The sequence below is a fragment of the Staurois parvus genome, unplaced genomic scaffold (assembly GCF_062004578.1).
Source record: "Staurois parvus isolate SC_StPar_1 unplaced genomic scaffold, SC_StPar_1.0 ptg000534l, whole genome shotgun sequence".
NCBI lineage: Eukaryota > Metazoa > Chordata > Amphibia > Anura > Ranidae > Staurois > Staurois parvus.
Genome location: NW_028318330.1, coordinates 287,479 through 313,249, shown reverse-complemented (window position 1 = coordinate 313,249; position 25,771 = coordinate 287,479). Strand labels below are relative to the sequence as shown.

General features: G+C 44.9%; 2 protein-coding genes across 2 annotated transcripts in view; both read right to left on the bottom strand.

The window, feature by feature from the left end:
- Positions 1 to 1,395: 1,395 nt before the first annotated feature.
- Positions 1,396 to 25,771, bottom strand: part of LOC149451512 (uncharacterized) — a 56,493-nt gene continuing 32,117 nt past the window's right edge. Inside the window, exons 2-3 of the mRNA XM_089690583.1 lie at positions 3,282 to 3,420; positions 1,396 to 3,206 (exon numbers count right to left, since the gene is read on the bottom strand). Of these exons, the coding sequence (XP_089546709.1) occupies positions 2,373 to 3,206; positions 3,282 to 3,420 (973 nt within the window). The 3' untranslated portion in view covers positions 1,396 to 2,372. The remainder of the gene's footprint in view (positions 3,207 to 3,281; positions 3,421 to 25,771) is intronic.
- LOC149451515 (uncharacterized) lies at positions 14,559 to 16,451 on the bottom strand. Its single transcript, XM_089690566.1, has 5 exons — positions 16,327 to 16,451; positions 15,811 to 15,978; positions 15,521 to 15,724; positions 14,837 to 15,028; positions 14,559 to 14,750 (listed from the first exon to the last, which is right to left on the bottom strand). The coding sequence occupies exons 1-5, from the start codon at positions 16,420 to 16,422 to the stop codon at positions 14,559 to 14,561; spliced, it is 852 nt and encodes a 283-aa protein (XP_089546692.1). The 5' UTR covers positions 16,423 to 16,451.

Sequence of the window (25,771 nt, the reverse complement as noted above, 5' to 3'; positions counted from 1 at the left end):
TCCTGACCACTGCACCCTATACACAGGGATGTATATGACATACTCCTGACCACTGCACCCTATACACAGGGATGTATATGACATACTCCTGACCACTGCACTCTATACACAGGGCTGTATATGACATACTCCTGACCACTGCACTCTATACACAGGGTTGTATATGACATATTCCTGACCACTGCACTCTATACACAGGGCTGTATAGGACATACTCCTGACCACTGCACTCTATACACAGGGCTGTATATGACATTTTCCTGACCACTGCACTCTATACACAGGGCTGTATAGGAAATACTCCTGACCACTGCACCCTATACACAGGGATGTATATGACATACTCCTGACCAGTGCACTCTATACACAGGGCTGTATATGACATGTTCCTGACCACTGCATTCTATACACAGGGCTGTATATGACATGTTCCTGACCACTGCATTCTATACACAGGGCTGTATATGACATACTCCTGACCAATGCACTCTATACACATGGCTGTATATGACATACTCCTAACCACTGCACTCTATACACAGGGCTGTATATGACATACTCCTGATCAGTGCACTCTATACACAGGGCTGTATATGACATACTCCTGACCACTGCACTCTATACACAGGGCTGTATATGACATATTCCTGACCACTGCACTCTATACACAGGGCTGTATATGACATACTCCTGACCACTGCACCCTATACACAGGGCTGTATATGACATAGTCCTGACCACTGCACTCTATACACAGGGCTGTATATGACATACTCCTGACCACTGCACTCTATACACAGGGCTGTATAGGACATACTCCTGACCACTGCACTCTATACACAGGGCTGTATATGACATACTCCTGACCACTGCACTCTGTACACAGGGCTGTATATGACATACTCCTGACCACTGCACTCTATACACAGGGCTGTATATGACATACTCCTGACCACTGCACTCTGTACACAGGGCTGTATATGACATACTCCTGACCACTGCACTCTATACACAGGGCTGTATATGACATACTCCTGACCACTGCACTCTATACACAGGGCTGTATATGATATACTCCTGACCACTGCACTCTATACACAGGGCTGTATATGATATACTCCTGACCACTGCACTCTATACACAGGGCTGTATATGATATACTCCTGACCACTGCACTCTATACACAGGGCTGTATATGACATACTCCTGACCACTGCACTCTATACACAGGGCTGTATAGGACATATTCCTGACCACTGCACTCTATACACAGGGCTGTATATGATATACTCCTGACCACTGCACTCTATGCTGATGACCTGGGAAGGCTCTCAATGTGTCATCTATGAACAATTTATGATGAAGACGTTTGTAACTCACAACACAATTTTGTTATTTCATTCAATAAACTTTTTATTGTAATTATATTTTTAACAAGATTGTAATCATAGAATCAGGAAATAACAAAGGAAGAAATCCGATTGGTCAGGAAGATCCCTTGTCTGGAATGTGGGGGCGGAGTCATTATTATTGGTGTACAATACAATACACAACGTGTTCCATTATTATAACAAAGTATTGTAGAAAAGATCCCAACATAGAAAATGGGGGAAAGGAGGAAATAAAGGCGGATATGAAGGGGAATCTGTGTACGGGGAACACCTTAACAATCACCACCATTTTATTCTCCAGGGCCTCTGATGTCACAGAATAGATGTTTGGGGGTTTATCTCATCTTCAGGACCAAAATCTGCATTTTCCCATGTGTGCAAAATCATGGAGAAACAGCTCTGGCAGTGAGAGGGTTAATGTGGGCTAGATGGGATCCCTCTGCTGGGGTGACATTAGAGCTCCCCCTAGCTGCAGCCTGGTAATAACATTGCTGGGAGGTCTCTTCATTTCTCTGCTCCATACTTCCCGTCTTTATAGAAACGTCTCCTGACATTTGGGGGTCTATTCATAGAATGTTTGTATAGCAATTCCCTCAGTGAGAGTTCATGTCCATTCCTCCTGTGTGAATGGGGGAACCAATGTTATTAGGATCACATCTGAGCTGCTGGAATGTCTTCCATTCATGGAAAATACATTGAAAACTTCTTCTCCTGATATCAATGGCCAACCCGGTCCCACACTTCATCCATGTCTTTGGGGACCTCTGATCTCCTTATGAACTGTTACTTCCATGATGAAGATCAGCCATGGAGTATATCTGAGGTGTATAAAGGGTGTGCTTCTTCCCCACATGAGAGCTGGGATGTCCAGCAACATTCATCTAGAAGACATTTCCCGCACTCAAGACACTAATACACCTCCAGGGTTGTGTGGGACCCCTGATGTACAGGAAGACAGGACTTCAGTGAGGAACATTTCCCTCACTCAGGACAGGAAAGTGACTTTTCCCCCGTGTGAGACCTCTGATGTGTGTAAAGATTGGAGTTCTGTGAAAAACATTTCCCACACTCAGAACAGGAATATGGCTTCTCCCCTGTGTGACATCTCTGATGTTTGTAAAGATCGCCCTTCTGTGAAAAACATTTCCCGCACTCAGAACAGGAATATGGCTTCTCCCCTGTGTGAGACCTCTGATGTGTGTGAAGACGGGACTTCACTGAAAAGCATTTCCTGCACTCAGGACAAGAATATGGCTTCTCCACCTTGTGATATCTCTCATGTTTATGAAGAAGGGACTGCCGCACAAAACATTTCCCGCACTCAGGACAGGAATATGGCTTCTCCATTGTGTGTGATCTCTGATGTGTGTGAAGATGGGACTTCACTGAAAAGCATTTCCTGCACTCAGGACAGGAATACGGCTTCTCCCCCGTGTGAGATCTCTGATGATTATGAAGTTTGTACTTCTCTAAAAAACATTTCCCACACTCAGAACAGAAAAATAACTTCTCCCCCGTGTGAGATCTCTGATGTCTGCAAAGACTGGACTTCACTGAAAAACATTTCCCACACTCAGGACAAGAATACGGCTTCTCCCCCGTGTGAGATCTTTCATGCACATTAAGCTCTGATTTTTGCCAAAAACCCTTCCCACACTCAGGACAGGAATGTGGCTTCTCCCCCATGTGAGATCTTTTATGTGTGTAAAGATTGGACTTCACTGAAAAACATTTCCCGCACTCAGGACAGGAATACGGCTTCTTCACTGTGTGAGATCTTTCATGCACATTAAGCTCTGATTTATGCCAAAAACCCTTCCCACACTCAGTACAGGAATACAGCTTCTCCCCCGTGTGGGATCTTTGATGTGTGTAAAGATTGAACTTCACTGAAAAACATTTCCCACACACAGGACAGGAATACGGCTTCTCACCCGTGTGAGATCTCTGATGACTATGAAGTTTGGACTTCTGTGAAAAACATTTCCCGCACTCAGGACAGGAATACGGCTTCTCCCCCCTGTGAGATCTTTCATGCACATTAAGCTCTGATTTATGCCGGAAACCCTTCCCACACTCAGAACAGAAAAAAAGCTTCTCCCCCGTGTGAGATCTCTGATGTGTGTGAAGATTGGACTTCACTGAAAAACATTTCCCGCACTCAGGACAGGAATACGGCTTCTCCCCCGTGTGAGATCTTTTATGCCTATTAAGACCAGATTTATAAAGGAACCCCTTCCCACACTCAGTACAGGAGAACCTCTTCCCTGTTACAAGGCCGGCCCGGTTCCTCACAGTCTGAGGTTCCTCAGGATACGAGGAATCTGATGGTCCATCTACACTGGGTGGTGCCGGATGGACATTGGAGGGAGCCGGGTTTTCTCCTGGACTATACTGTGTGATGTCCTCATCTTCTACTTTCCAGTCTGGAGACAAAGTGAGACAATCCTCAGGGGTTTTCCTCATCTCCCGGCCATGGACTAAAATACAAAGACAAAGAGGATTACTAGACAGGAGCTGATTGGTTCCCCCAAACCAGGACTCTGCCCACATCAGGCAGCTTGATCTCTGAGGAGCTTACAATTCCACCCTCAAGGGAACTAGGAAATGGCTCCTAGGAGGGGATTATAGGATGAGGGTCCCCACCCCCTCCATCACTCATCGCCATCTTCCCAACACAAGAAGTACTGCACTTCCTTATTTAGTCCATGATTTAGTCATGAAGAACAGCGGGGCTGAGCCCCACCAGAGGTCAGAGAGTGAGGATGGGGGGAGTACAACCAAGATGAAGACTGGACTGATCCTGAAGACCACCATCATTGGGGTATTAACTCCTCCCTCATTATCACTTTCTGGTTAAGGGTCCAAAGTTGGAGGATGTTATCACATTATTATCACCATGTAAAAGTCTGTGCTCCAATCACATCATCCGATATAAAATGTCCAGCTGGGAGGAAATGGGTGTAACAAAAGAGAATCCATATTATGTGTATATATAGCAGTGGGGGGAGGGGGAGAGCATAAGTCAGGAGTATGTCATGTACAACAGAGAGTATATAGTGCAGGGGTCAGGAGTATGTAATGTACAACAGAGTATATAGTTCAGGGGTCAGGAGTATGTAATGTACAACATAGAGTATATAGTGCAGGGGTCAGGAGTATGTAATGTACAACACAGAGTATATAGAGCAGGGGTCAGGAGGATGTAATGTACAACATAGAGTATATAGTGCAGGGGTCAGGAGTATGTAATGTACAACATAGAGTATATAGTGCAGGGGTCAGGAGGATGTAATGTACAACATAGAGTATATAGTGCAGGGGTCAGGAGTATGTACTGTACAACATAGAGTATATAGTGCAGGGGTCAGGAGTATGTCATGTACAACATAGAGTATATAGTGCAGGGGTCAGGAGGATGTAATGTACAACATAGAGTATATAGTGCAGGGGTCAGGAGGATGTAATGTACAACATAGAGTATATAGTGCAGGGGTCAGGAGTATGTAATGTACAACATAGAGTATATAGTGCAGGGGTCAGGAGTATGTCATGTACAACATAGAGTATATAGTGCAGGGGTCAGGAGTATGTCATGTACAACATAGAGTATATAAAAAGTCGAAAAATGAGCGCTGGATATAATCTGAAAGGAGCTGCTAGAATAAAATGTAAAAACCTCTAAAACCTTCTAAAACATATAAAATAAACATGCAGCACTAAAAAATGTGACAAAAACATAGAAGATATAAATCATTGGTGACTGAGTCAAACTATGTTATTGATAGAATGTAAATGGCTGTCTGTGATTGTCTCAGTCTATAGCAGTAATCAAACATATAGTAAATAAATGAAGGCACTGAGGCGTTTGGCACAATAGAGTTGTGGGAAACATCCCAAGTTGGCGTTTCAAGGTGCAAATAGTGAAGAAATATTCAGTTCAGGTGTATTCAGTGGGGATCCATGATGGTGTATTAGAATATATGGCTGTAGATTGTACTCACCAGAGAGCGCAAATCAATGGGCATTTGAGATCATTAGGACAACTCCTGGTCATCAGCATCAGGTTACTGGAACGCCGGGACATCTGCATCAGGTTACTGGAACGCCGGGACATCTGCATCAGGTTACTGGAACGCCGGGACATCTGCATCAGGTTACTGGAACGCCGGGACATCTGCATCAGGTTACTGGAACGCCGGGACATCTGCATCAGGTTACTGGAACGCCGGGACATCTGCATCAGGTTACTGGAACGCCGGGACATCTGCATCAGGTTACTGGAACACCGGGACATCTGCATCAGGTTACTGGAACATCGGGACATCTGCATCAGGTTACTGGAACGCCGGGACATCTGCATCAGGTTACTGGAACGCCGGGACATCTGCATCAGGTTATTGGAACACCGGGACATCTGCATCAGGTTACTGGAACACCGGGACATCTGCATCAGGTTACTGGAACACCGGGACATCTGCATCAGGTTACTGGAACATCGGGACATCTGCATCAGGTTACTGGAACACCGGGACATCGGCATCAGGTTACTGGAACACCGGGACATCTGGTGGGCATCACTAGGATAAGCAGCACACCATCAGGGCATCCAGGCACCAGGATTGCACTTAATCAGCCACCAGGGGGAGCCACACTTGTAGGTAAAGCCAAGTCACCATGGATATCCTTGTAGGGACGGCTCATGACAAAGGAATCAGAGCAAAAAGAATGTCCATAGTGTAGTAACTTATTAAATAATGGGGTAACAGAAGGAGATGCAATGTAACTCACATTAAAATCAAAGTGACAGTGGTTTAAAGATGGCTGCCAGCCGTCCACATGGGCCGTGCCGTGTGATGTCTATGAGGCAGCTTCCTTACATGTTTCGTGCACCTGCATGTTATCAAAGGAAGCGTGCCTCTCCTCATGACAGTTCTTATATAGTAGAATGCGCACTTGCGCAGTACCGTCCGCTACCGCCATTTGTGCATGAGCGAAGCATGCGAACGGCGGCCATCTTATTGTAGCTCAATATGCCAGGCAACATATAGGAGAAATCCCCATTACGAGAAGACAGAGGAGAGAGATGGTCTCCACTCTCGTTGGTATTATGGACAACAATCTTAATGAAAACAGCCGAATAGAACGATAGATATCAGGCTAAATAGATACAAAGGAGGACAATCCTCAGGTATTGATATAAAATGCCCAAATAGAAAACAGGAGGAGTTCCATACCATATAGTCTGTGGGACTACAAGTGCCAGGGAAGAGTGGATATAGGAGATTCCTACAATGTTGCTGTGGCATAATGTGCGGATGTGCATCAGTAAAATGGGCAATAAATATCAAGTCAAATCTAGATACAGGAGACAACTGGTATTACAGTAACCAAATTCTGTCATATTAATAATTCATAGATAAATAATAGTCATCAAAAAATAATCAAATGTGACTGATAGAATAAACAAATGGTAGTATGATCATAAAAATAACAATAACAAATGGATTAAATCGTATACTAAAAGTAATTAAATAGAAAATAATCATCAAATGTTAGTTACTGGATGTTACTGATAAAAGCAGGGAAAGGGATGTTCCCATCCTAGGAATATGGACAAGTCAATAGTAGGATCTCTGATGTGACATCATAAAGTATACAGAGAGATCAGAAATAATCCTGAAGATCAGATAGAGACGTGACTATATTACATGATATAATAATTATATATGTTACTGATAAAGCAGGGAAAGGGATGTTCCCATCCTTAGAATATGACAAGTCAATAGTAGGATCTCTGATGTGACATAATAAAGTATACAGCGAGATCAGAGATAAACCTGAAGATCAGATAGAGACGTGACTATATTACATGATATAATAATTATATATGTTACTGATAAAGCAGGGAAGGGATGTTCCCATCCTTAGAATATGACAAGTCAATAGTAGGATCTCTGATGTGACATAAAGTATACAGCGAGATCAGAAATAAACCTGAAGATCAGATAGAGACGTGACTATATTAATATAAAAATGTTCCGTATTTTCCGGCTTATAAGACGACTTTTTACACCTTGAAAATCTTCTCAAAAGTCGCGGGTCGTCTCATACGCCGGTATACGGCATGCTGACACTTTCTAGGGGGGCGGCGCGGTGCCGCCGCCGCCGCCCCCCCCCCCTTCCTTTCAAGGGACACTAAGTACAGGGGTGGACAGGGGCTGCTGTTTCTTACCTGGCTCCGGTCCCACGACGATCCGGTCCAGGAAGCACAGCTGCTCCTTCATTCGGTTCGGCTACTGGATGTTCGCGTGGCTGCTCGGCTCCGCCTCCTCACTGGTAATTGGCCGCCAGGCACACAGGCGGCCAATCACCAGCGAGGAGGCGGAGTCGAGCGGCCCCGCAAAAATCGAGTGAAGGAGCGGCCCATAAGTGTGCCGTACAGAGGTGCTGCTGCAACCACATATGCTGGCTGCAGCAGCACCATACTGGAACAGGGGTCAGCAAGTGTCATTGGTGTCAGTGGGAGGAATAGTGCCCCATCATTGGGGCATTATTCCTCCCACTGACACCAATGATGGGGCACTTTTCCTCCCCCCCACTGACACCAACGATGGGGCACTATTCCTCTCCCCACTGACACCAACGATGGGGCACTATTCCTCCCCCCCCACTGACACCAACGATGGGGCACTATTCCTCCAACCCCCACTGACACCAATGATGGGATACTATTCCTCCCACTGACACCAATGTTGGGACACTATTCCTCCCACTGACACCAATGTTGGGACACTATTTCTCCCACTGACACCAAAGATGGGGCACTATTCCCCCCACTGATACTAATAATGGGACACTATTCCTGCCACTGATACCAATGATGGGGCACTATTCCTCCCACTGACACCAATGATGGGGTGCTATTCCTCCCACTGACACCAATGATGGGGCACGATTCGTCGCTCTGACACCAATGATGGGGAACTATTCCTCTCACTAATACCAATGATGGGGCACTATTCCTCCCACTGATACCAATGATGGGGCACTATTCCTCCCACTGATACCAATGATGGGGCACTATTCCTCCCACTGATACCAATGATGGGGCACTATTCCTCCCACTGATACCAATGATGGGGCACTATTCCTCCCACTGATACCAATGATGGGGCACTATTCCTCCCACTGATACCAATGATGGGGCACTATTCCTCCCACTGACACCAATGATGGGGCACTATTCCTCCCACTGACACCAAAGAAGGGGCACTATTCCTCCCACTGATACCAATGATGGGGCACTATTCCTCCCACTGACACCAATGTTGGGACACTATTCCTCCCACTGACACCAATGATGGGGCACGATTCCTCCCACTGACACCAAAGATGGGGCACTATTCCTCCCACTGATACCAATGATGGGGCACTATTCCTCCCACTGATACCAATGATGGGGCACTATTCCTCCCACTGACACCAATGATGGGGCACTATTCCTCCCACTGACACCAAAGATGGGGCACTATTCCTCCCACTGATACCAATGATGGGGCACTATTCCTCCCACTGACACCAATGATTGAGCACTATTCCTGCCACTGACACCAATGATGGGGCACTATTCCTCCCACTGGTGTGCATTGGAAGAGGGGTAGTCTTATATGGCGAGTATAGACCAAACACTACATTTTAACAGGAAAAGTAGGGGGTCGTCTTATACGTTGGAAAATACGGTATATTAATAAAATAATGAGTCATGTAAAAAAATAAAATAAAATAAAAAATGACATAAAATATTTTAAATCTATTTTAAGATAATAAATAGATATGACAAATGTAAAACGGATATCAAGAGTATAAATACTAGGTAGAATGAAAATATAAAGGTGGTATGTAAAGAAATGATACATGTAGGACAGAAATAAATTACCTGGTGCCGATAAAGCACTTTATATCAAGGTCGATATTGAGGCCCAAAGGGGTATGAGTATGTAATAAATAAATCCATTTGGTCTCAAGCCTTGAAACTGCTCGGCGTTTGAAAGTGCCTCTCCAATGCTTCTTCACAGTATCTATGCCTATGAATTTGAGGCAATGCGGGTTCCTGTTATGCGACTCTCGGAAGTGCAAAGATACTGAGTGTTCCTTAAAGCCCTTCTTAATGTTGCTCGGGTGTTCTCTAAGCCTATCTCCCAATCTCCTGGTAGTCCTGCCTATATACTGCTTTCCACATGGACACTCAAGGAGATATACAACGTGTGTACTATTGCACGTCATAACCGTTTGGATGTCATACACCTTGCCGGTGATGTTGGAACGGAAGCTTTTCACTGCTTTCTAATGGATCCATTATTAACACATAACATGCATCTGTTGCATGGGGAAAATCCTTTTTGGTTGAGGCATAGAGAAGGCTGTTTAGGTGGGTTGACAGTGCTGGGGGCTAGGATATTCCTCAAGGGGAGAGCCTTCCGATACGTGATCTAAGGCAGACCAGGTAAAACAGTGCCTAAAACTGGGTCGTTTTTAAGGATTGACCAGTTTGTCTTCATAATTCCAGCCACTTGTTTATATTGAACCGAGAAGTTTGTGATGAATGGACAAAATCTATCACTCTTATTGCTTTTTATCGGAACAAGAAGGTCTTCTCTATTGAGGTTGCTCACTTCTATCATTTCTGTTTCCAGAGTAGCGGCATTGTAGCCTTTTTCCAAAAAACATTTTTTAAGAGTTTCTGTTTGTGTGATATAGTCTTCAATTTTATCACAATTTCGGCATATATGCAGAAACTGTCCCTTGGGGATATTATCCAGCCATCTCCTCACTGTCATGAGGAGAGGCACGCTTCCTTAGATAACATGCAGGCACACGAAACATGTAAGGAAGCTGCCTCAGACATCACACCGCACGGCCCATGTGGACGGCTGGTGGCCATCTTTAAACCACTGTCACTTTGATTTTAATGTGAGTTACATTGCATCTCCTTCTGTTACCCCATTATTTAATAAGTTACTACACTATGGACATTCTTTTTGCTCTGATTCCTTTGTCATGAGCCTTCCCTACAAGGATATCCATGGGGACTTGGCTTTACCTACAAGTGTGGCTCCCCCTGGTGGCTGATTAAGTGCAATCCTGGTGCCTGGATGCCCTGATGGTGTGCTGCTTATCCTACTGATGCCCACCAGATGTCCCGGTGTTCCAGTAACCTGATGCAGATGTCCCGGTGTTCCAGTAACCTGATGCAGATGTTCCGGCGTTCCAGTAACCTGATGCAGATGTCCCGGTGTTCCAGTAACCTGATGCAGATGTCCCGGCGTTCCAGTAACCTGATGCAGATGTCCCGGCGTTCCAGTAACCTGATGCAGATGTCCCGGTGTTCCAGTAACCTGATGCAGATGTCCCGGTGTTCCAGTAACCTGATGCAGATGTCCCGGTGTTCCAGTAACCTGATGCAGATGTCCCGGTGTTCCAGTAACCTGATGCAGATGTCCCGGCATTCCAGTAACCTGATGCCGATGTCCCGGCGTTCCAGTAACCTGATGCAGATGTCCCGGTGTTCCAGTAACCTGATGCAGATGTCCCGGTGTTCCAGTAACCTGATGCAGATGTCCCGGTGTTCCAGTAACCTGATGCAGATGACCAGGAGTTGTCCTAATGATCTCAAATGCCCATTGATTTGCGCTCTCTGGTGAGTACAATCTACAGCCATATATTCTAATACACCATCATGGATCCCCACTGAATACACCTGAACTGAATATTTCTTCACTATTTGCACCTTGAAACGCCAACTTGGGATGTTTCCCACAACTCTATTGTGCCAAACGCCTCAGTGCCTTCATTTATTTACTATATGTTTGATTACTGCTATAGACTGAGACAATCACAGACGGCCATTTACATTCTATCAATAACATAGTTTGACTCAGTCACCAATGATTCATATCTTCTATGTTTTTGTCACATTTTTTAGTGCTGCATGTTTATTTTATATGTTTTAGAGGTTTCCATGTCTTAAAATGGCCGCTGCCGGCATTTTGCCCTTTTGTCAGCCGGTATTTAAGGTCTATGAGCACACACGTCCGTATCCCTGTTGAAAAAGTCCGGATGTGACGAAACGCGTCCGGGGCACGTGACGTAGTGATGCACTGACGTTTCCGGAAGTGCTTCAGCGGCCATTTTGGTTTCTGGTACACGCGGTTGTTCCTATCCCTAAGGACTTCCATTTACCACCAATGGAGGTGGCTCTGAGACTCCTTTTCTATGTAGACGCCAATTGTATTGGAGATACTGCCGATTGTGGATGCCGGTTGTATTTCTCCCATTATGGATGCCGATTTCAGCCTTCTTATATGTAAGTTGCTACAATAAAATTGTGTTTTATTTGATCCTAATACTGACCCTTGGTCTGTCTATGAGGTCTGTGGAAAGTATCCAGAGAAGCATATGCCATTTTGATGCAGCTCCATCCCACTTATGGGTTCAATGCTGGTTATATTTACATTCGGGTAATTATGCATTTTTACTGCGGTCAGGGGGTCTATTTTAGTTTCATTTTCACGATTGCTGTGGCACTGAGTTACCTTGTATGTGGCAGGAGAGGCACATTTATGTTATCCTGAGATAATACACTATGTTTAGGTTTTGTTTATTTGAGGTCTATGAGGAATATCTGGAATCCATCACCGACCCTTTCTGGAATCTAAGCTATTTGGATCTGCTTGGAGTATTTGGATGACTGTTTGCACTATTTGTGGACTTTAAGTTTATTCATTTTATTTATTTATTCAAGTCTGCTATATTATTCAGTAAACTGATACGAGGCATGGAGGAGATCAGCTATGAGGAGAGATTAGAGGAACTGAATGTATTCTCTACTGAGAAGAGGAGATTAAGGGGGATATGATCTCCATGTATAATACATAAGGGGGGGGATATGATCTCCATGTATAATACATAAGGGGGGGATATGATCTCCATGTATAATACATAAGGGGGGATATGATCTCCATGTATAATACATAAGGGGGGGATATGATCTCCATATATAATACATAAGGGGGGATATGATCTCCATGTATAATACATAAGGGGGATATGATCTCCATGTATAATACATAAGGGGGGGATATGATCTCCATGTATAATACATAAGGGGGGATATGATCTCCATGTATAATACATAAGGGGGATATGATCTCCATGTATAATACATAAGGGGGGGGGATATGATCTCCATGTATAATACATAAGGGGGGGATATGATCTCCATGTATAATACATAAGGGGGGGATATGATCTCCATGTATAATACATAAGGGGGGGATATGATCTCCATGTATAATACATAAGGGGGGATGTGATCTCCATGTATAATACATAAGGGGGGATATGATCACCATGTATAATACATAAGGGGGGATATGATCTCCATGTATAATACATAAGGGGGGATATGATCTCCATGTATAATACATAAGGGGGATATGATCTCCATGTATAATACATAAGGGGGGGATATGATCTCCATGTATAATACATAAGGGGGATATGATCACCATGTATAATACATAAGGGGGGATATGATCTCCATGTATAATACATAAGGGGGGATATGATCTCCATGTATAATACATAAGGGGGATATGATCTCCATGTATAATACATAAGGGGGGATATGATCTCCATGTATAATACATAAGGGGGATATGATCTCCATGTATAATACATAAGGGGGGATATGATCTCCATGTATAACACATAAGGGGGGGATATGATCTCCATGTATAATACATAAGGGGGGATATGATCACCATGTATAATACATAAGGGGGATATGATCTCCATGTATAATACATAAGGGGGGATATGATCTCCATGTATAATACATAAGGGGGATATGATCTCCATGTATAATACATAAGGGGGATATGATCTCCATGTATAATACATAAGGGGGGGATATGATCTCCATGTATAATACATAAGGGGGGATATGATCTCCATGTACAATACATAAGGGGGGGATATGATCTCCATGTATAATACATAAGGGGGGGGATTGCTGTAGGAAAGTCCTGGATTCTTTCTTGGATACACAGAATATAACTGGATATAACATTTATAGGGAAAGTTGATCCAGGGAATATCCGATTGCCTCTCAGGGGGTCAGGAAGGAATTTTTCCCCTGCAGGAGGAGATTGGATCGTGCTTTGCTGGGTTTTTGCCTTCTGGTGGATCAACTGTGGGTGTCGGATTATAACTTTTATTTTTAATGGTATAACTAGATGGATGTCTTTTTTCAGCCAGACTAACTATGTAACTATGTAGGTCCCACACCGCTGCCTCCCATCTCCTGAGACTGCACTCAGTGACTTGGGTCTGAGACACTACAGACATATCCCTCCACCCGGCACAGCAAGCAGATAACAGAGAAGGTACCCTGGAGGAGTTCGGCACAAGGCAGGAGACCCCAGTCACATGTCCTGGGTGCTACATTATGCAATGCTTAGAGTAAAAATCAACATTTTTCTGCCAGCTGAACCCCAGAATCTCCATAAATCCAGTCTAGATACATAAATTGTGTCTGCAGCACAGAGAAGGAAGATTATCCGAGAGAAATCCAGGAATACAGGACGGGGAACACAGCTCAGGAAAGTGACCAGGGGATTACAGGCTGATATCACCCAGTCCCCGCCCTACTCTGGACCAATCAGTGAGCAGTATGGGTGGAGGAATGGATTTAGTGTTCATGACCCACCTGTGCTGATCTCTGTAGGAGTGTCCTCCTCTATAAATGTCCCCGTTATTCCATCCTCCTCCATAGACTGCTGATCATCCCTCACATACGCCTCTTCTTCTTCTGCTTTCACCTCAAATTCTATATCGATTGGATCTCCACTCTAAATCAAGGAAATGAGAGAAAATATCATCTGTAAAATATAAGGTCACATACACTTCCACATATCATCTCCACAAGTCCATGTTCTAGATGCTCAATCCCACCAACCTTGCAACAATGAGGGATGGTGTGACCTTCCTGTGTGGAATCCCGGGAATACAGAGGACGGGGACATCTCTCTGGTGGGTTCCCATGACTGGATCCATCTGTAGGAAACACACACACTGACTGAATCCATTGTTTCTATGTGTTTATCAGATGATGGGGGATCTAGGTGGATCCTCCGTACTGCTCTCTCCTTTACAATAAAGTCTCCTCTTACCCGGTGATGTGAGGGGCGGCTGATTGTCCATCATGACGTCCTTGTAGAGATCCTTGTGTCCTTCTAAATACTCCCACTCCTCCATGGAGAAATAGACAGTGACACCCTGACACCTTATAGGAACCTGACACACACAATGATACAGTCACCATCCAGACACATCCCTTGTCTGTTACTGGAGAATGTCCCAGAATTCCCGGCACCGCTCACCTCTCCTGTCAGCAACTCTATCATCTTCTTGGTGACTTCTAGAATCTTCTGTGTCTTCTGTCTTGTAGGGATCAGGGATGGAGGTGGGGGGATGGTGATGGGATTCTGGATTCTCGAGGATCTTGTGGTCATACGATGAGATCTCCTTCTGGTGTCATTGTCGGTAGATTTCTTCATGACTCCTGTACAGTTCTGTGTGATACAAAGATAAATCTCACTCTCCCATAATCCCTCACTTCTATGGTCAGCTCTAGATTTATTCTCCAGGGATTGGCCACAATGTGCCGACTCAGCAAAGGACAGACATCTCCATCCAATGATATGATGACAATGGGGTCAGCTTTATAGCTCCTTCTAGAAGTCATATAATAGAGTCACTAATGGTTTACTAGTAAGGCTCACTGACCCACCAGGAAATGTCACCCATGGATTTAGTGGTCAGTGGGCGTGGCATGCTGGCAATCATGGGTCTCCCTGATTGGACGAAAGCTGAGATTGTTCTCTTCTATAACCAATGCCGCCATCTTGTGCTATAACCAAATCTCATAGAGTCCGGACACTTTATGTATTCATAGTACTTGTGTGGATGTCGTTATTGATTACAGAACATCAGAAGACTTCAAGTGACTCTGAATACCTCCCAGTGTACAGCCGAGTCAGATTTAACCCCTTCATTACACTCACCTCTCCAGTCAGCAGGCTGAGGATCTCCAGGGTGAGCTTCAATATCGTCTCATTCCGGGGAAATTCCTTCCTTACAATCTTCACAAAACCCAAAGTCTGCTGATTGTCCATCATGACGTCCTTGTAGAGGTCCTTGTGTCCTTCTAAATACTCCCACTCCTCCATGGAGAAATAGACAGTGACACCCTGACACCTTATAGGAACCTGACACACACAATGATACAGTCACCATCCAGACACATCCCTTGTCTGTTACTGGAGAATGTCCCAGAATTCCCGGCACCGCTCACCTCTCCTGTCAGCTGATGGACCATCATGGTGGTCAGTTCCAGAATCTTCTGCTCTTTCTCCCTCTCAGGTATCAGAGAATGAGATGGAGGCACCATGGTGAGGCTCTGGGTTCTGCTCCATCCTCCTGAGATTGGCTCCCCACTAGACTTCTTCTTTACAACATAATCCTACAGATCAGGAGACAAATAAAACAATATCAACCACCTGACATCATCTAAATGTGTGCAAAAATAAAATGGTCTATTGACCAGAATAGACAAGAGTGATGTCATGTGACCTCCCAGAATCCTCCTCACCTCTCCGGTCAGGTCTGTGTTTTATTAATAGAGATAAGAGTGATGTCATGTGACCTCCCAGAATCCTCCTCACCTCTCCGGTCAGGTCTGTGTTTTATTAATAGAGATAAGAGTGATGTCATGTGACCTCCCAGAATCCTCCTCTCCTCTCCGGTCAGGTCTGTGTTTTATTAATAGAGATGAGAGTGATGTCATGTGACCTCCCAGAATCCTCCTCACCTCTCCGCTCAGCAGGTAGATGATCTCCAGGGTGAGGTTTAGTATCTTCTCAGTCATGTGACTCCGGTCCTCCTCCATCCTCATTGGTGCCATCATGTGATCTATACAGGTCTCCTTGTAGACGGATAACTTTGGGAAATGAAAGTAAGAATGATTTGGATGGTATTGGTCACACAATAATAGGATGTGGATGTGAGGGGGGAATAGGAGGGTTGCTGGACATTGAAGGACTACTCCCCCCATGGGAAGACATTTTGTTTGGACTGTTTAGTGTTTACTACAATTTTGGGGTCCGGGGCCCCTTTTCTCTGTTGGGTTTGTTTGGTCTCTGAACTGGTTTTGATGAGTATTAGATCTGCAGACAAGGAATGATAAATATGATCCTTCCTATGACTAGTTTGCTCTGAGGCAGTGCTGTGAGGTCAATGTCGGCTCATCATGCAGGGATGGTCACTTTACATCACCCGACGCCCGGGACATGTAGTTCTGGGGGCCGGGCAAGTATTGTGTTTAATCTTTATCCCTGCTGAGGGCAAGCCACAGGGCTCTCCTTTCAGGTGCCAGCCTCTGCCACCCCATGTGTGAACCTCTCCTGTACCTACTATGCTTCCCCGGCTCTGCTTGCCCATCTGTGGGCCCGGGTCAGCGGGTGTCGGAGGGTAGAGGAGATGGAGGAGAGCGGACATGTTCACTCCCTTCTTGTCCTGACCCAGAAGTGATGTTATGACAGATTTCCCAACCATCGAGGCCGGCAAAGAATGTAATGCGGTGCGATGTGCTCTACATTACATCCAGTGGAGTACAGGGGAGACACTGGGGGTCTTTTAGACCCTGGATGTCTCAATAAAGAGAACCTCTCATCAAAAGTCATCACATAGAGGACTTTGTCCCCTTAAGTAAATTTTTTTTTTAATTGTAAAGAATTAAAGTTACACCCAAGTACATAACTCCTCCCTTTAAAAAATGTTGAGGCCCCCCCTCCCCCACATATATGAACACCCAAATGTAAGAGCACACGCTGGAGCGCCTACATGTGATAACATTGATTGTGATACAAGTTACATATCGCCGGTCACACCAGAATGAGAGGATAATTCTAGGAGCAGACCTCCTCCGTACTCTATACTGATGACCTAGAAGGGGCTATAAATGTGTCCCCTATAGATAATACCGGGGACTAAAGGTTGTCACCATTTCAGCACACACAACTTAAGGTTTGACATGTTGGATATCTATTTACTCGCTGCAACCTCGGCTTTTATATTTTTACACATAAATGGGTCATTTATTGCTTTTTTGTGCCCTGAAATCAGCTTAAGAGTATTTTTTACTGAAATTTGGCATTTCCTAGACTTTGTGATAATATTTTGTGACATAAAAAATTAGAACTGCCACTATTTTATTCTCTAAAGTCTCTACTTTCAGAAAATCGATAGTTTGGGGGTTTTGTGTCATCTTCAGGATAAAATGATTTTTTTAATGTGCAAAAAATGGCTCTGGGAGTGAAAGGGAGAAAGGATAAGCTGGACACTCCCCTTTCCTGAGGAGCAGCCAATCGGTTCTCATTACACTGCAAGGTCTCTCCCCTCCCTGCTAGTCCTGGGTGCGGTGCTGGAGACAGGCGGGGGAGGGGAGGAGGAGATAAACAGAACAATATTACACATTTAAGTTGCTATAAAGCGCCTTTTTTAAAGCCGAAAACATTCCTAAAAGAGCCTCAGAATTATATACATTTGTTGTAAATAGGAAATAACATCTTATTACCTCCTCTGCTGCCACTTCCACCAACGTCTCCTCTATACTTCTTCCTACCTCAACTCTCATCTGGAACTTTCTGTCTGTCCCTGACATCACTTCCTGTCTGTGCCTGACATCACTTCCTGTCTGCATTCCAGAGAGACTTCCTGTCTGGGTAGAAGTGAGATCCCCACCTTGTGGAGCTCAGAGGAACTGCAGCCCCGAGATCCAACCCATAATCCCCATTCCCGTATATTATGTACCTTACAGGGATACTACGGGAGATGAAACATTACTGAATAAAGGAAGAAGAAATAAATGTAACTCTTATGTAACCAACTGTTCAACAAACATCTCTTATTACATATATTATTTTTACAGTATTTATAAAGCACCAATAGTTCGCTCAGCGCTGTACATTACAAAGGGGGACAGAACATGTGACAGTACAATACCAATACAATGCAAAACATGAGGGGTTTGAGGGCCCTGCTCTTTCGCGCTTACAATCTAGGAGGGAGGGGATGGAGGTACAGGAGGAGATAGCTGTGGGGGATGGAGTGGTAGGAAGAGTGGAGGAGGTCGGCAAGTTATCAGGGGGTGGGGTAGGCTTCCCTGAAGAGGTGGGTTTTCAGGGTGCGCCTAAAGGAGAGGAGAGTAGGTGATAGTCTGATGGGTTGGGGTAGGGAGTTCCAGAGGATGGGTGACACCCTGGAGAAGTCCTGGAGGCGGGCATGGGAGGAGGAGACCAGGGAACTAGAGAGAAGGAGGTCTTGTGAGGATTGGAGTGTGCGTGTTGGGTGGTACTTGGATATTAGGTCGGTGATGTAGTTCGGGGCAGTATGGTGGACAGCTTTGTATGTCAGTGTTAGGATTTTGAATTTAATACGTTGCGCAATCGGAAGCCAGTGGAGGGATTGGCAGAGGAGGGTGGCGGAAACGGAGCGGTTGGAAAGGTGAATGAGTCTGGCAAATGTGTTCAGGATCGACTGAAGCGGGGATAGCCAGCGGTGAGGCAGACCAGTGAGGAGGGAGTTGCAGTGATTGAGTCGTGATATGATGAGGGAGTGGATGAGCTGTTTAGTGGTTTCTGGGGTTAGGAACGTGCACATTTTGGCGATGTTGTGGAGGTGGAGTCTGCATGAGTTACTTAATGATTGGACTTGGGGCTGGAAGAATAGGTTGGAGTCCAGAATGACACCAACTACTCTGGCCTGCGGGGCGGGTTTGATGGTGGCATTGTTGGATGTGATTGAGAAGTCAATGGGAGGTGGTGTCCAGGCTGGGGGGAAGACAAGAAACTCGGTTTTGGAGAGGTTCAGTTTAAGGAAGTGGAGCGACATCCAGTCTGATATGTCGCTCAGTAGGTGTGTGATTCGGGCTGAGACCGAGGGGGTGAGGTGGGGGGTTGAGAGATAGATTTGTTTGTCGTCAGCATAGAGGTGGTAGTTGAAGCCGTGAGAGTGTATGAGTTGGCCAAGGGAGGAGGTGTAGATGGAGAAGAGAAGGGGCCCGAGGACAGAGCCTTGAGGGACCCCAACAGAGAGGGGGAGTGAGGGGGAGGTGGTAGCATTATAGGTAACACTGAAAGAGCGTTGTGACAGGTAGGATGAGAGCCAGGAGAGAGCGGAATCTATGAGGCCGAGGGAGTGTAGTTTTTTGAGGAAGAAGGGGAGTGGTGGACGGTGTCGAAGGCCGCAGAGAGGTCAAGGAGTAGGAGCACTGAATAGTGGCCATTAGCTTTGGCGATTAGCAGGTCGTTGGAGAGTTTGAGTAAGGCAGTTTCAGTGGAGTGTAGGGGACGGAAGCCAGACTGTAGGGGATCGAGGAGGTTGTTGTCGTTGAGGTGAGAGCATAGGCGGGTGTAGACTAAGCGCTGAAGGAGTTTGGATGTGAATGGGAGCAGGGAGATGGGTCTGAGGTTGTTCGGGTCATTGGGGTCCAGGGAGGGCTTTTTAAGTATGGGGGTGATGTGTGCATGCTTCAGAGGGGAGGGGAAAGTGCCGGAGGAGAGGGAGAGATTAAAGATGTGGGTGAAGGAGCGTAGGATAGAGGGGGAGGGAGGTCGTAGGAGTTGTGAGGGGATAGGGTTGAGGGGGCAGGTGGTGAGGTGGGCATCAGAGAGGACCTTGGAGACTTGCTCGATGGTAGTAAGGTCGAAGGTGTGGAGTGTTGAGAGGGCTTCAATATGAGGAATGTTGGGTGGGGTGGAAGTGGAGGTCAGAGCAGTGGTGGGGCTGTGGAAGAGGGGTGATGAGGGGGTAGCTGTGTGAGAGGGGACGGGGTTGGAGGGAGTTTGAGCAGTGATGAAGTCCCTGTGGGTTGTGTCGAGGGAGAGGGGTGATGAGGGGGTAGCTGTGTGAGAGGGGATGGGGTTGGAGGGAGTTTGAGCAGTGATGAAGTCCCTGTGGGTTGTGTCGAGGGAGAGGGGTGATGAGGGGGTAGCTCATATAGAAAAGTTTTACAAACACAAAATACAAATGTATAGCTAATGAGACAGATCCCACCAAACCTGATCCTTCCAGGGAAGAAAATGCAAAAATACATCCTAAAGTATAAAAATATATATCAATCCACTCATAATGAACATCATCTTCTGGAAGTGTCTGCAAATCCATCCATTTCATACACATTTAATTTTTCATTTTCTCAGCAGATCTCCTGCAGCTTATTAGCTCCCATTTCCCTTTCTATGTCTCAGCGGATCTCCTGCATCCTATTAGTACCCATTTCCAATTTCATACTAAAGTCAATAACCTCCAATAGGTACAGGTAGCATCCTAGCAACTGACAGATTAATATTCAGAATTATATTCCAAATGCAAAGATACCAAACATGGCAAACCCTTGTCATCCAGGAGGAAAGAGACTGCTTCTTCTGTCTTGTAGGCACTAACATAGTGATGTAAGGTCTTGTGTGACTCATATTAAAATGATCTATACGAATATATACTTCATATTAATGTGCCCAGTTCCTGCTGAAGTTTATGAATTGTATGAAAAATGACTTGTGGAATGTACGTTTTATGGCACGCTCTATCTCTTATATCCTAACAGGTCATGACTGAGTTATTGTTTTGTGATCAGGCAGAGGAAAGTGGTTTTCCAGCAGACCCCCTGGAACCAGACTAATTAATGGTTTACAGCCCTGGAGATGATCTATCTGTGTTTTATTTACGATAAGAGATCCTGTTGACCTCCGTTCGACATACAGCTATGCATTCCATGGACAAAGGGAGGACAGGAGAGAATATGGCTGAGAACGAACAAGATGGCTGTCATGTACAACGTTCGTGTCTCTATTGCACACAATCATCACAGAAGGAGGTCCTGATTTCTCTATATAAATCTATTTTTCACTAGATGGGTCCACAGAAGGAGGAAGGAGGTCCTGATTCCTCTATATAGATCTTTATATCAATAGAGGGGTCCCCGTCAGGAGGAATGAGGTCCTGATTCCTCTATATAGATTGTTATATCACTAGAGGGGTCACCGGCGGGAGGAAGGAGGTCCTGATTCCTCCACAAAGATCTATATATCACTAGAGGGGTTACCAGCAGGAGGAAGGAGGTCCCGATTCCTCTATATAGATCTTAATATCACTAGAGGGGTCACCGGCAGGAGGAAAGAAATCCTGATTCCTCTATATAGATCTTTATAACACTAGAGGGGTCCACAGAAGGAGGAAGGAGGTCCTGATTCCTCTATATTGATTTACATATCACTAGAGGGGTCACAGGCAGGAGGAAGGAGGTCCTGATTCCTCTATATAGATCTTTATATCACTAGAGGGGTCAAAGGTGGGAGGAAAGAGGTCTTGATTACTCTATATAAATATTTATAACACTAGAGGGGTCACCGGCAGGAGGAAGGAGGTCCCGATTCCTCTATATAGATCTTTATATCACTAGAGGGGTCACCGTCAGGAGGAAGGAGGTCCCGATTCCTCTATATAGATCTTTATATCACTAGAGGGGTCACCGGCAGGAGGAAGGAGGTCCAGATTCTTCTATATAGAACTTTATATCACTAGAGGGGTCACCATCAGGAGGAATGAGGTCCCGATTCCTCTATATAGATCTTTATATCACTAGAGGGGTCACCGGCAGGAAGAAGGAGGTCCCGATTCCTCTATATAGATCTTTATATCACTGGAGGGGTCACCGTCAGGAGGAAGGGGGTCCAGATTCTTCTATATAGAACTTTATATCAATAGAGGGGTCACTGGTGGGAGGAAGGAGGTCCCAATTCCTCTATATAGATCTCAATATCACTAGAGGGGTCACCGGTGGGAGGAAGGACATCCCGTTTCCTCTATATCGATCTTTATATTACTAGAGGTGTCACCGGCAGGAGGAATCAGGTCCTGATTCCTCTATATAGATCTTTATATTACTAGAGGGGTCACCGGCAGGAGGAAGGAGGTCCTGATTCCTCTATATAGATCTTTATATCACTAGAGGGGTCACTGGCAGGAGGAAGGAGGTCCCGATTCCTCTATATAGATCTTTATGTCACTAGAGGGGTCACCGGCGGGAGGAAGGAGGTCCTGATTCCTCCATATAGATCTATATATCACTAAAGGGGTCACCGGCAGGAGGAAGGAGGTCCTGATTCCTCTATATAGATCTTTATATCACTAGAGGGGTCACCGGCAGGAGGAAGGAGGTCCCGATTCCTCTATATAGATCTTTATATCACTAGAGGGGTCACCAGCAGGAGGAAGGAGGTCCCGATTCCTCTATATAGATCTTTATATTACTAGAGGTGTCACCAGCAGGAGGAAGGAGGTCCCAATTCCTCCATATAGATCTATATATCACTAAAGGGGTCACCAGCAGGAGGAAGGAGGTCCCAATTCCTCCATATAATCAATATATAATGGTGTAGCGCTAAATAAATACTAACATTCTGATGGATTTGGTAAAATGCCTATTCTGTTTCCTGTTTAAAATATACATTTTATAAATATTTACTTTTATACTTTTTCATATTTCTAAATATATGTGTTCTGCGTATATATTTTTGTCTGCTGGGCTTTGCAGTCCTCCTTAACTTGTTTGCTCAGAGTGATGCTCTCAACCCCTCCCTTTGCACTGAAAGGATTTCACTTAGGCTTTGAGTATGTGAAGGGGAGTGAATAGATAACGGGATGAGAAGCAAGCATCAAGTTTCTACATTTCTCCTATATTTCAGCCAAGCAAAATGTGCCTTTTAGAATGTGACTGTATATACGTAATAATGACGTATACTCTATTGTTTTCTATGTATAAAAGGTTAAGCACCGCCCTGCAATAAACAGAGATGAGATGATGTGAAAGTGGTTGTACTGGACAGTTGTCCGTGTAATTATTTTCCAGCGTGCACGCAATCCATATCTCAAAATTAGGAACAGCAGCAGAAATCCTACCCTGAGCCCGATTGTGGTTCTCACAACCTTTTTAACATAAATGACCAAAATCAGGCTAAATATGATGAATAAACAATCATAAGTGAAAAAGTGTACCAATAATAAATTAGTGCACACACACAATCAATATAAAAGGATAACCCCAACTACAGGGACCAAACTAAGTGAATAACATAATTAGTGCATGTGTACAAAAACATCTGTGAAAATATTATATATATATCTATCCACTAATAAAAAGTCCACAACAGTGACCACAAGGGCCAGCTCACTTTAGGGTAAGACACGCTTTCCCAGGAATAGGATCCTGGCTCTCAGGGTAGCTTGTACGGGGACTCTGAGTGCAGCCAGCAGTGGATCGGGAGTGCAGGTCGGTGATCGGAGGTGGAGTGACATGCTGTGGACCCTGTGCTCACCAAGCTCTCAGGTATGAGATCACAAATGAGTTATGATCCTGTGTGGGTGAACTACTATTACAAGTACCAGGGGATTGGAGGACTCAGGAGGATAAAAGCCTGTGGGATATCCAGGAGGGTCCATCCGGTGGTGACGAGGCTATTCCTGGGAAAGCGTGTCTTACCCTAAAGCGAGCTGGCCCTTGTGGTCACTTTTAGGAGGTGAGGGGGCACTTTGGATGTTTTTGGATTCACGAGTTGTTGGCACTGGATTCACATTTATTTAAATGCAAGTTATTGCTGTGGAGCACTAATCAACATTATTGGAACAGTGTGTGGACTTTTTATTAGTGGATAGATATATAATATTTTCACAGATGTTTTTGTACACATGCACTAATTATGTTATTCACTTAGTTTGGTCCCTGTAGTTGGGGTTATCCTTTTATATTGATTGTGTGTGTGCACTAATTTATTATTGGTACACTTTTTCACTTATGATTGTTTATTCATCATATTTAGTCTGATTTTGGTCACTTATGTTAGTATTTATTTAGCGCTACACCATTATATATCGATTATTTAGACTTTATGGTTGAAGGGAGGTGTTAGCAGCTTAGGGGTAGGGATTTTTCCATTCAAGCGCAGGGGATTGTTCTCTTTTTAATTCCTCCATATAGATCTTTATATCACTAGAGGGGTCACTGGCGAGAGGAAGAGGGTCCTGATTCCTCTATATAGATCTTTATATCACTAGAGGGGTCACTGGCAGGAGGAAGGAGGTCCTGATTCCTCTATATAGATCTTTATATCACTAGAGGGGTCACCGGCAGGAGGAAGGAGGTCCTGATTCCTCTATATAGATCTTTATATCACTAGAGGGGTCACCGGCAGGAGGAAGGAGATCCTGATTCCTCTATATAGATCTTTATATCACTAGAGGGGTCACCGGCAGGAGGAAGGAGGTCCTGATTCCTCTATATAGATCTTTATATCACTAGAGGGGTCACCGGCAGGAGGAAGGAGGTCCTGATTCCTCTATATAGATCTTTATATCACTAGAGGGGTCACCGGCAGGAGGAAGGAGGTCCTGATTCCTCTATATAGATCTTTATATCACTAGAGGGGTCACCGGCGGGAGGTAGGAGGTCGCAATTCCTCTATATATATCTTTATATCACTAGAGGGGTCACCGGCGGGAGGTAGGAGGTCCCGATTCCTCTATATAGATCTTTATATCACTAGAGGGTTCACCAGTGGGAGGAAGGGGGTCCAGATTCCTCTATAGATCATTATATCAATAGAGGGGTCACCGGCAGGAGGAAGGAGATCCTGATTCCTCCATATAGATCTACATATCACTAGAGGGGTCACCAGGAGGAGAAAGTAGGTCCCAATTCCTCCATATAGATCTATATATCACTAGAGGGGTCACTGGCGAGACGATGGAGGTCCCAATTCTTCTATATAGATCTTTATATCACTAGAGGGGTCACCGGCAGGAGGAAGGAGGTCCTGATTCCTCCATATAGATCTATATATCACTAGTGGGGTTTCCGGCAGGAGGAAGGAGGTCCCGATTCCTCTATATAATCTTTATATCGCTAGAGGGGTCACCGGCAGGAGGAAGGAGGTCCTGATTCCTCCATATAGATCTATATATCACTAGTGGGGTTTCCGGCAGGAGGAAGGAGGTCCTGATTCCTCTATATAGATCTTTATATTACTAGAGGGGTCACCAGCAGGAGGAAGGAGGTCCTGATTCCTCTATATAGATCCTATCACTAGAGGGGTCACCAGCAACCTCATGTAGAATACTGTGTCCAGTTCTGGAGACCTCACTCACATAAAGGTATGATAAGATAGAACGAGTCCAGAGACGGGGAATACAAATAGTGATAT

Coding starts and splice junctions, on each gene's coding strand:
- LOC149451515 (XM_089690566.1), bottom strand. CDS start 16,422: ATGATGGCACCAATGAGGATGGAGGAGGACCGGAGTCACATGACTGAG. Junction 15,725..15,810: donor TCCATCAGCTGACAGGAGAG/GTGAGCGGTGCC, acceptor TGTGTGTGTCAG/GTTCCTATAAGGTGTCAGGG. Junction 15,029..15,520: donor TCAGCCTGCTGACTGGAGAG/GTGAGTGTAATG, acceptor TGTATCACACAG/AACTGTACAGGAGTCATGAA.